This window comes from Hyla sarda, chromosome 5 (assembly GCF_029499605.1).
Source record: "Hyla sarda isolate aHylSar1 chromosome 5, aHylSar1.hap1, whole genome shotgun sequence".
In the NCBI taxonomy this organism is placed as follows: Eukaryota; Metazoa; Chordata; class Amphibia; order Anura; family Hylidae; genus Hyla; species Hyla sarda.
In genome coordinates this window covers 383253806-383266741 of record NC_079193.1, presented here as the reverse complement: position 1 = coordinate 383266741, position 12936 = coordinate 383253806, and the positions used below count along the sequence as shown (strand labels likewise).

At 39.1% G+C, this 12936-nt stretch overlaps 1 protein-coding gene across 3 annotated transcripts in view; it reads right to left on the bottom strand.

Annotated features, from left to right (window-relative positions):
• Window positions 1-12936, bottom strand: part of LOC130274495 (1-phosphatidylinositol 4,5-bisphosphate phosphodiesterase gamma-1-like) — a 166953-nt gene that overhangs the window by 59960 nt on the left and 94057 nt on the right. For all 3 annotated transcript variants that reach the window (XM_056522901.1, XM_056522900.1, XM_056522902.1), the window contains 6 exons: window positions 8963-9043; window positions 6820-6854; window positions 5050-5122; window positions 4835-4936; window positions 4540-4658; window positions 1473-1558 (listed from right to left, as the gene is read on the bottom strand). In XM_056522901.1, coding sequence (XP_056378876.1) covers window positions 1473-1558; window positions 4540-4658; window positions 4835-4936; window positions 5050-5122; window positions 6820-6854; window positions 8963-9043 — 496 coding nt within the window. The remainder of the gene's footprint in view (window positions 1-1472; window positions 1559-4539; window positions 4659-4834; window positions 4937-5049; window positions 5123-6819; window positions 6855-8962; window positions 9044-12936) is intronic.

The following is a 12936-nucleotide window of genomic DNA, read 5'->3' as shown; positions in this document are numbered from 1 at the left end:
ATGTGTGATGATGTGTATAATTATATATATATGTGTGATGATGTGTATAATTATATATATATGTGTGATGATGTGTATAATTATATATATATGTGTGATGATGTGTATAATTATATATATATATGTGTGATGATGTGTATAATTATATATATATGTGTGATGATGTGTATAATTATATATATATGTGTGATGATGTGTATAATTATATATATATGTGTGATGATGTGTATAATTATATATATATGTGTGATGATGTGTATAATTATATATATATGTGTGATGATGTGTATAATTATATATATATATGTGTGATGATTGATGTATATAATTATATATGTGTGATGATGTGTATAATTATATATCTATATGTGTGATGATGTGTATAATTATATATCTATATGTGTGATGATGTGTATAATTATATATATATATGTGTGTTTTTATCTATATACTGTATGTGTGTAATGATAACATTGTGTACATGTATTTATATACATTACACACATACTGTATATAGATAAAAACACACATATATTTCACACGCATACTGTATCCCTCCGGTCCTGCTCACAGCTGAAATCTGTTACAATGCACCAGTGCAGGTAGGATGTGGAGGGCGGTGGAGATATAATGGGGAAGATTTATCAAATCCAGTGCAGAGGAAAAGTTGACCAGTTGCCCCTAGCAACCAATCAGATCGCTGCTTTTATGTTTCAGAGGCCTTTTTAAAAATGAAAGAAGAAATCTGATTGGTTGCTATGGGTAACTGGTCAACTTCCTCTTTCCTCTGCACAGGATTTGATAAATCTTCCTCAATTCTGGTCAAATCATGTGATGTCACAAAAAAATAAAAAATAAATAAATAAACGTTGTACCCATAGCAGCCAATCAGAGCTCAGCATTAGTTTTTTCCCTCTTTTTGTGACATCACATGATTAGGATCCACAATTGAGGTAACTTTTTATACATTTAAAAAAAAAATCATAAGTCGTTCTTGTCCCTAAATATTTTACTGTAAAAGTTTATTCAGGTAAGTCAATAAAGTTTCTTCAGAAAAAAAAAAAAAAATAACTGCAGTTGCTCATAGCAACCAACCTGATGTCAATTTAAGTAAACAAAATAAGAAGCGGTGATTGGTTGCTATGGGCTACATCTCCACACGTGGCCCCTGATACGCGACACTTCAGACCTTTGACCTGTAAAAACTGGGAGATGTGTTCACCGCTTTTTCGCTCATGGAAACAAATATGGCTGCAGCGACCTAGATGAACAATGGCGCATTGTATATGTACAGTAATACCGCACGTGTATGACAAAGCCCTGACATATGGCAAAGCGTCTCTTATCAATAAACTTTATTGACACGTCTGGCACAGACACTCCCTCCATTTCCTGGTTGTTTTGAGGCTTTTCCTCTTATAATAAATTCTTTGTTATTGCGTTTTCTCGTGGTTTGTGCTCACAACACTTACGCTCAATGCAGCGGCAGCCTATGCGGAGGCAGCGGGCGTACGCCTCCAGTGAGGACTCGCTCGAGAACTGATCGCCAGTCAGATACCTGCCGGAGAACAGAGGAGAGCGGACATGGTTATAAATTCATCATGGTGGGCGGATAAGTTACAATCGTTTTTTTTTATTGGAGTTGCGAACATGCGAACGCTCTGAGCCGGAGGCCGTGATTGCGACATCATGGCCACGCCCCTCGTGACGTCACACCACGCCCCCTACATTCATGTCTATGGGAGGGGGCGTACATACATGGTTCTCCTGTACCTAATGCAATGCTTTATACCAGTGGTCTCCAACCTGCGGACCTCCAGATCTTGCAAAACTACAACTCCCAGCATGCCCGGACAGCCGTTGGCTGTCCGGGCATGTTGGGAGTTGTAGTTTTGCAACATCTGGAGGTGCGCAGGTTGGAGACCACTGCTCTATACATTACTGATACTTTATGCTGGTAAGATTGTAAACTGCATCTATGAGGGAAGAGAAGAAGCGTCTAAGGCGACATAAAACTACAAAAAATGATTCCGGTAAGGGTGGGTTCACACTACGTTTGTAGTGTACGGGTGCTGGATCCGGTTGGGAGGGGCGAAAACCGTCCGCTCCCGTATCCCATCCGGATCCAGCCAAACCCCATTCATTTCAATGAGCCGGTTGTCTCATTTTTGCCCCGTATACGGTTTTCTGACCGGACCTAAAGCAAACGCTGACTCCGGTCGGCTCATTGAAATGAATGGGGTTCGGGCCGGATCTGGTTAGGAGGGGCGAAAACCATCCGCTCCCGTATCCTAGCCTCATCCGGCCCGAACCCCATTAATTTCAATGAGCCGACCGGGGTCAAACGCTGACTCCAGTTGTCTCCTTTTTGCCCTGTATTCGGTTTTCTGACCGGACCTAAAACCGTGGTATTTGGTTTTCTGACCGGACCTAAAACCGTGGTATACCACGGTTTTAGGTCCGGTCAGAAAAGCGAATACAGGACAAAAATGAGACAACCGGAATCAGCATTTGACCCCGGTCGGCTCATTGAAATGAACGGGGTTCGGGTCGGATCCAGCTGGGATAAGGGAGCGGACGGTTTTCGCCCCTCCCAACCGGATCCGGCACCCGTACACTACAAACGTAGTGTGAACCCAGCCTTAGTCACTACGACATATAGATATAGAAATGAACAAACTCAAATAGCTCAAATCTCACATGTATAATAAAAAGTCTTCACCCTTTCATAACTACGACAATTTATGTTAAACTTTTAGTATCCTTAGGCGAAATTGTTATGACATTAACGATCATGTGTGTGTGTGTGTATATATATATATTATAATGCAACATTTTTTACAACACGTGCATTATTAATAACCTTGTCTTTCTATGGACAAATATATGTAAATTTGTTCTATATGACATTCCAAAGTTATTGTTCCTCTTGTTTAATTCTTATAAAAAACCCAATAAAAATCATGTTAAACTGGAGGGGGCGTGTCTGCCTGTGACATCACAAGGGGTGTGGCCGTGACATCACAACCGCTGCTGCAAGAAACCGGCTGTAACACACTGCGCTCCGGCCTCTGTCACCGGCCGTGAGCGCAGCGTCCTCATGCGAATGCCGGCCCGTCCCTTACCTTGCTCCACTCCTGCTGCTTCCTCTCAGCCCCGGCGCGCGCGTCCCCATCCCTTAGGGCACGCGTGCACCGGAGCTTTGAAATTTAAAGGGCCAGTGTGCCCATAATTAGTGTCACCATGTTATAAGTAATTTGCACCTCCCATGCCCCCTGCCGGATCTTCAGTGCTCATTGCACAGAGAAAGCGTTCCCATTGCCTGTTTTGCCTACCCGTGTTTCCAGACCTTCCTGCTACGTTTCTTGACTCCGAACCTTTGCTGCCTGCCTAGACCTTCTGCTATGTTAACTACACCTCTGCCTCACCCTCCGATACCCCGCTTTGCCCATTTACCTGTGTGGTCGAGCAGTTTCGGGGGTTGCGACCTGGGTGTCGCCTGCCGCAGCAAATCCATCCTGCTTTGCGGCGGGCTCTGGTGAAAACCAGCGGCACCTTAGACTCCGCTCCCCAATACGGTCCGAGTCATCAGCCACACAGGTAGAGGATCCACATCCAGTTTCGTGACAGCCCGCATTCAGGTACGTGACACCGGCATTTGTTTAGAATGTCGAGTGCAGCGGGAGATCACGGAGGGCCCCAGCGGCGGGACCCCCGCGATCAGACATTTTATCCCCTATACTTTGGATAGGGGATAAGATGTCTAGCAGCGGACTACCCCTTTAAGGGGAGGTGTAATAATTTGCATATAGGGACCTCCCCCAAGGAGCTCCTATGACAGTCACAAAACAAGCAAAGAGGAAGCAGTTCAGGGCAGGGCCTCCTCGTACATGGGCCCCACAGCTGGGAAATGCCAGGTATGGCACATGAATGAACCGACCAGGGGGCAGATAAGTAGGGCCCTTATGTTCTGGGTGTTGGCATGAACCGGGATCAGGAGGAGGACCCCATTAGCTATGGCCACCCCGCGACTGATTTTTCACATTTGCAATAGGAATACAAAACTTATTTTTTTAGATTAAAAGGGGTATTCCGGCCAAAAACATTTATCTGATCGCGGGGGGCCCGCTGCTGAGACCCCCTGCCATCTCCCTGCAGCACCCGCATTCCATGCGGGTGCTGCAGGGAGATGGCGGGGGGTCTCAGCAGCGGGCCCCCCGCGATCAGACATCCGGGATAGAATGTTTTTGCCCGGAATACCCCTTTAAATATTCTGCAACTTTCTAGCAAACTTTTAGGGGAAGTTGCGAATTTTCGCCCAAGCCCCGTTCCGCGCAAAACTTTGCAACTTTTACACCAATCGCGACACTTTTGGAAAATGGGAGGAGCTTGTTTCTTCATGACTTGCTGTCAGTAAATGGAAACAGCCAGAAAGCCCCGTTCTGATCATAACTGTGTGATGGGCTCTGATACACTGCGACGAGCACTGCAGCTCTGTATTATATTATAAATGTATTTATCCCACAGGGTCGTTCTTACGTGTTATGCGAGGAGGAGATCCAGTACTGGGACAGCGGGTGGTTCATCTCCTCCGGCACCACGCTCTCATACTTGGAATCCATCACTGAATTCTCCTTGGAGAACAGATACGTCAGGAACTGAGGAAGCAAGAAGAGCGTGTGACCACCAGGCGGCGCTAGAACGCTTATATAATTGCTTTGCACATGTGATATGGTACTGCAGTGTTTCCCATCCAGGGTGCCCTCAGCTGTTGCAAAAGTACTGCAACAGCTGTCTGGGCATGCTGGGAGTTGTAGTTTTGCTCCAGACTTACCTCGTCCAGCTGCAGCACCGGCTCTGCCATCTCCCCGTCGGTGTCTCGTAGGTAACTGCATAGACATTCTCTGACTTTGCCCAGGTCGGTCGCCCAGGCTTCCTGTAAGAAGATTATATTAATCACATGACATGGGGGGGGGGGTCCCCTATACTGCCTGTTGTGAATACATCCTAATACAAAGGTAGTGAGGGGCCCAATCCTGTATTTATTACCTTCTGATCAAACTGGAGGAAGCGCTGGAAGTCGTAAAGTGAGATCTGACACAGCGAGGGGCGGTCGACATTACTGGATACAAAATAAACCAATGTAATTATTACATAACATTGTATATTTATCACTAGAATGCTCTCTATATTACACACTGGTGACTAGAATGCTCTCTATATTACACACTGGTGACTAGAATGCTCTCTATATTACACACTGGTGACTAGAATGCTCTCTATATTACACACTGATCACTAGAATGCTCTCTATATTACACACTGGTGACTAGAATGCTCTCTATATTACACACTGGTGACTAGAATGCTCTCTATATTACACACTGGTGACTAGGATGCTCTCTATATTACACACTGGTGACTAGAATGCTCTCTATATTACACACTGGTGACTAGAATGCTCTCTATATTACACACTGGTGACTAGAATGTTCTCTATATTACACACTGGTGACTAGAATGCTCTCTATATTACACACTGGTGACTAGAATGCTCCCTATATTACACACTGATCACTAGAATGCTCTCTATATTACACGCTGGTGACTAGAATGCTCTCTATATTACACACTGATCACTAGAATGCTCTCTATATTACACACTGGTGACTAGAATGCTCTCTATATTACACACTGGTGACTAGAATGCTCTCTATATTACACACTGGTGACTAGAATGCTCTCTATATTACACACTGGTGACTAGAATGCTCTTTATATTACACACTGATCACTAGAATGCTCTCTATATTACACACTGGTCACTAGAATGCTCTCTATATTACACGCTGGTGACTAGAATGCTCTCTATATTACACACTGGTGACTAGAATGCTCTCTATATTACACGCTGGTGACTAGAATGCTCTCTATATTACACACTGGTGACTAGAATGCTCTCTATATTACGTAGTGGTCATTAGAATGTTCTCTATATTACATAGTGGTGCCTAGAATGCTCTCTATATTACGTAGTGGTCACTAGAATGCTCTCTATATTACGTAGTGGTCACTAGAATGCTCTCTATATTACGTAGTGGTCACTAGAATGCTCTCTATATTACACACTGGTGACTAGAATGCTCTCTATATTACGTAGTGGTCACTAGAATGCTCTCTATATTACATAGTGGTGCCTAGAATGCTCTCTATATTACGTAGTGGTCACTAGAATGCTCTCTATATTACGTAGTGGTCACTAGAATGCTCTCTATATTACACACTGGTGACTAGAATGCTCTCTATATTACGTAGTGGTCACTAGAATGCTCTCTATATTACACACTGGTGACTAGAATGCTCTCTATATTACGTAGTGGTCACTAGAATGCTCTCTATATTACATAGTGGTGCCTAGAATGCTCTCTATATTACGTAGTGGTCACTAGAATGCTCTCTATATTACGTAGTGGTCACTAGAATGCTCTCTCTATTACTTAGTGGTCACTAGAATGCTCTCTATATTACACACTGGTGACTAGAATGCTCTCTATATTACGTAGTGGTCACTAGAATGCTCTCTATATTACACAGTGGTGCCTAGAATGCTCTCTATATTACGTAGTGGTGCCTAGAATGCTCTCTATATTACGTAGTGGTCACTAGAATGCTCTCTATATTACGTAGTGGTCACTAGAATGCTCTCTATAGTGTGACTGCGCCTCCTTATATTGTGATTTCCGTTACAGTGTATCAGGCTGTTCTCGCCCCCGTATTGCACAGATGTGGAGACGTCACAGAATAAATTACAGGACTCACCGGAGAGGGAACGACAAGTCCAGCTGCTCAATGATCTGAAGTCAAATAAATAGAAATTACAATCTTTAACATAACTTTAGACATCACATAAACTCCTCCCACAACACAGACTCCTCCCACAACAAAGACTCCAACCCCTACACAGACTCCTCCCACCAGCCAAGCTCCTCCCACAACACAGACTCCTCCAACAACAAAGACTCCAATTGCTACACAGACTCCTCCCATCAGACAAGCTCCTCCCACAACACAGACTCCTCTGACCACAAAGGAACTCTCAAAGACTCCTCCCAATACACAGACCCCACAAACACAGACTCCTCCCAATACACAGACTCCTCCCATTACACAGACCCCACAAACACAGACTCCACAAACACAGACTCCTCCCATTACACAGACCCCACATACTCCTCCCATTACACAGACCCCACAAATGCAGACTCCTCCCATTACAGGCTCCAAAAATGCAGACTCCTCCCATTACACAGACCCCACAAATGCAGACTCCTCCCATTACACAGACCCCACAAATGCAGACTCCTCCCATTACACAGACCCAATTCACACAGACTCCTCCCACAATGCAGGCTCCCCCCACTACATATACGCCTCCTCCCAGACTCCACCCACCAGACTCCTCCCACCACACTTCCTCTACCACACAGACTCTTTATTTCATGCAGACTCCATCAACCACACAGCAATTCACATCACAGACCACTCTCACAAAACAGAATTCTTCTGTCACATAGGCTCCTCCCACCACAGGCTCCTCCCATCCCCTCCTCCATCCATCCCCTGGGTCCTACATTGTCTTTCTTGTCTGGCTTAAAAGGAATTCTGTAACTTTCTATAATACTTCCAGAATCAAAACCTCTGCTACCTGTCAGCGAAAGGAGACCATTTATTTATTTATTTACTTATTAATTAATTTCCTTCAGTTATTTATTTATTGTATTCAGTTATTTACTCATTTACTGATTTATTTATTATTTATTGATATTTTTATGTATGTATTTATTCATTCATTAAGTTATTTACTTATTTATTTTATTCAGTTATTTATTTATATATTCAGTTATTTAATTTATTCATTCAATTACTTACTGATTTCTTTATATATTCATTCAGTTATTTATTTGCGTATTTATTTATATATTCATTCATTCAGTTATTTATTTATTGTATTCAGTTATTTACTCATTTACTGATTGATTTACTTATTTATTGATATTTTTATGTATGTATTTATTCATTCATTCATTAAGTTATTTACTTATTTATTTTATTCAGTTATTTATTTATTTGCTAATTTATTTATATATTCATTCATTCATTCAATCAATCATGTATTTATTTTATTCAATTATTTACTGATTTATTTACTTATTTATTGATATTTTTATGTATGAATTTATTCATTCATTCATTCAGTTATTTACTTATTTATATATTTATTTATATATTCATTCATTCAGTTATTTACTTATTTATATATTTATTTGTATATTCATTCATTCAGTTATTTAATGTATTCATTCAATTACTTACTGATTTATTTATATATTCATTCAGTTATTTATTTGCGTATTTATTTATAAATTCATTCATTCAGTTTTTCATTTTTTTTATTCAATTATTTATTTATTTGCTAATTTATTTATATATTCATTCATTCAATCATTTATTTATTTATTTTATTCAGTTATTTACTGATTTATTTACTTATTTATTGATATTTTTATGTATGAATTTATTCATTCAGTTATTTATTTATTTATTTATTTACTTGTATTTTCATGTATGTGTTTTATTTATTCATTTATTATTCTGCCACTATATCCAGTGCAGCCAATCCTAAGCACACGTTCAGACATGAAAGTTTGCTACAATGTATCATAGTGATTCCCAACCAGGATGCCTCCAGCTGTTGCAAGACTACAACTCCCAGCATGCCTGGACAGCCGAGGGCCATGGCTGCACTCCAATTCTCACCCCCCTTGCCCCTGCGCCAATAAACAGACGCCCCGCCACTGTCAGGAGACACAATAACCTATTGTCAGCGAGAGGGAATTAACATTCAGTCCGGGAGGTGGATGGAGCGCGAGCTCCGCAGCATCTTAATTCAGCCGATACTTACTGACTTCTGAGCATCGAACATCAGGTTCTTGTAGAAGAGGATGAAGTGCGTGAAGCTGAGCTCACTCCGTGCCTCGATCTCCTGCCGGGAGAGAAGGGGTTAATACCAAATATTATGACAATGGTGTTTTCCAAACTGTGTGTCTCCAGCTGTTCAAAAACTACAACTCCCAACAATTCCCATGAATCCCGTGGCCGAGGGTCTGGCGTTTGATCACTCCAGCCGGTCATTCAATTAGGCTGCTAGTGCTGGAGGTGACCCAGGTGAACTCCAGTGTTTCCCAACCAGTGTGCCTCCAGCTGTTGCAAAACTGCAACTCCCAGCATACCCGGACAGCCAACGGCCAAACAGCTGGAGGCGCACTGTTTGGAAAACACTGTATTACACACTGTCCAGATGCGAAGGGCGAGTGGGGATGTGAGCGACGGGTACAGCGCCCGCAGCAGCTGCAGGAGGCGTCATGTGCCGAGAGGGGATAAATAGTGCCATTCACCCCACTGGGATCCCAAAAACAAAATCAGCTCTTTCATTCTGCTGAATATTGTCATGGAGGGAATGGCCGCCTCCCGTATGAATAACGCAGCTATAAATGTCGCCATATACGAAACCGCCCTCACCGCTATAACAGCACGGTCCACTCTAATATTACAACGTACTGTCACTTTAAGAGCCGCATCAGTAAATACATTGTAGTAAAAATTATTTCATCCCTGCCAGTGACCGGGAACATTAACACCCTTAAAGGGGTACTCCGGTGAAAACTTTTTTTTCTTTTAAATCAAATGGTGTCAGAAAGTTGAACATATTTGTAAATTACTTCTATTAACAAATCTTAATCCTTCCAGTACTTATTAGCTGCAGAATGCTACAGAGGAAATTCCTTTCTTTTTGGAACACTGATGACATCACAAGCACAGTGCTCTCTGCTGACATCTCTGTCCATTTTAGCAACCGTGCATAGCAGATATATGCTAAGGGTAGCTCAGTGGTTAGCACTGCTGCCTTTCAGTGCTGGGGATTTGGGTTCAAATCCCACTAAGGACAACAATAAATAAAGTATTATAATACCGTCAGCAGAGAGCACTGTGCTTGTGATGTCATCAGAGAGCATTCCAAAAAGAAAAGAATTTCATTCAGCAGCTAATAAGTACAGGAAGGATTAAGATTTTTTAATAGAAGCAATTTACAAATATGTTTAACTTTCTGCCCCCAGTTGATTTAAAAGAAAAAAGGTTTTCACCGGAGTACCCCTTTAAAGGGGAACTCCGGTGGAAAGAAGTAGAAAACAAATGTTTTCAAATCAACTGGTGCCTGAAAGTTAAACAGATTTGTAAATTACTTCTATTAAAATATCTTAATCCTTCCAGTACTTATTAGCTGCTGTATAAAACAGAGAAATGTGTGAATTTCTTTCCAGTCTGACAACAGTGCTCTCTGCTGACACCTCTGTCCGTGTCAGGAACTGTCCAGATTAGAATCATATCCCCATAGAAAACCTCTCCTACTGGACAGTTCCTGACACGGACAGAGGTGTCAGCAGAGAGCACTGTTGTCAGGCTGGAAAGAACTTCACAAATTTCTCTGTAGTATATAGAAGCTGATAAGTACTAGAAGGATTAAGATTTTTAAATAAAAGTGATCTACAAACCTGTTTAACTTTCTTGCACCAGTTGATTTGAAAAAACTTTTTTTCCACCGGAGTTCCCCTTTAAGGACCAGGCCCATTTTATTTTTCCTCCTCGCCTTCTAAAAATCATAACTCTTTTTATATTTCCATCCACAGACCCATATGAGGCTTGTTTTTTGTGTGACCAATTTTACTTTGTAATGACATCACTCATTTTACCATAAAATGTACGGCGCAACCAAAAAAACTATTATTTATGTGGGGATTTTGAAAGGACACCGCAGTTTTCACGCTGTACACTTTACGGTAAAAATGGCGTGCTTTCTTTATTCTGTGGGTCAATACAATTAAATTATATCCATGTTACAGTCATGGCCGTAAATGTTGTCCCCCCTGAAATTTCTCTATATAATGAAGTATTCCTCACAGGAAAGGATTGCAGTAACACACGTTTATTCCCTTTGTGTATATATATATATAGATCTCCTCTCCTCTGTATATATATATATATATATATAGATCTCCTCTCCTCTGTATATATATATATATATATATAGATCTCCTCTCCTCTGTATATATATATATATATATATAGATCTCCTCTCCTCTGTGTATATATATATATATATAGATCTCCTCTCCTCTGTATATATATATATATATAGATCTCCTCTCCTCTGTATATATATATATATATATATATATATATATATATAGATCTCCTCTCCTCTGTATATATATATATATATATATATAGATCTCCTCTCCTCTGTATATATATATATATATATATATATATAGATCTCCTCTCCTCTGTATATATATATATATAGATCTCCTCTCCTCTGTATATATATATATATATATATATATATATAGATAGATCTCCTCTCCTCTGTATATATATATATAGATCTCCTCTCCTCTGTATATATATATATATAGATCTCCTCTCCTCTGTATATATATATATATATATTGCAGTAACACAGGTTTTGTTATACACATATTTATTCCCTTTGTGTGTATATATATAGATCTCCTCTCCTCTGTATATATATATATATATATAGATCTCCTCTCCTCTGTATATATATATATATATATATAGATCTCCTCTCCTCTGTATATATATATATATAGATCTCCTCTCCTCTGTATATATATATATAGATCTCCTCTCCTCTGTATATATATATATATATATATATATATATATAGATCTCCTCTCCTCTGTATATATATATATATATATATATATATATATATAGATCTCCTCTCCTCTGTATATATATATATATATATATATAGATCTCCTCTCCTCTGTATATATATATATATATATATATATATATATATATTTCCTCTCCTCTGTATATATATATAGATCTCCTCTCCTCTGTATGTATATATATATATATATTGCAGTAACACACGTTTTGTTATACACATATTTATTCCCTTTGTGTGTATATATATATATATATATATATATATAGATCTCCTCTCCTCTGTATATATATATAGATCTCCTCTGTATATATATATAGATCTCCTCTCCTCTGTATATATATATATATTGCAGTAACACAGGTTTTGTTATACACATGTTTATTCCCTTTGTCTATATATATATAGATCTCCTCTCCTCTGTATATATATATATATATATATATATATATATATAGATCTCCTCTCCTCTGTATATATATATATATATATATAGATCTCCTCTCCTCTGTATATATATATATAGATCTCCTCTCCTCTGTATATATATATATTGCAGTAACACAGGTTTTGTTATACACATGTTTATTCCCTTTGTCTATATATATATAGATCTCCTCTCCTCTGTATATATATATATATATATATATATATATATAGATCTCCTCTCCTCTGTATATATATATATATATATATATATATAGATCTCCTCTCCTCTGTATATATATATATAGATCTCCTCTCCTCTGTATATATATATATATATATATATATATATAGATAGATAGATCTCCTCTCCTCTGTATATATATATATAGATCTCCTCTCCTCTGTATATATATATATATATATATATAGATCTCCTCTCCTCTGTATATATATATATATATATTGCAGTAACACAGGTTTTGTTATACACATATTTATTCCCTTTGTGTGTATATATATAGATCTCCTCTCCTCTGTATATATATATATATATATATATTGCAGTAACACACGTTTTGTTATACACATATTTATTCCCTTTGTGTGTGTATATATATATATATATATATATATATATATATATAGATCTCCTCTCCTCTGTATATATATATAGATCTCCTCTGTATAT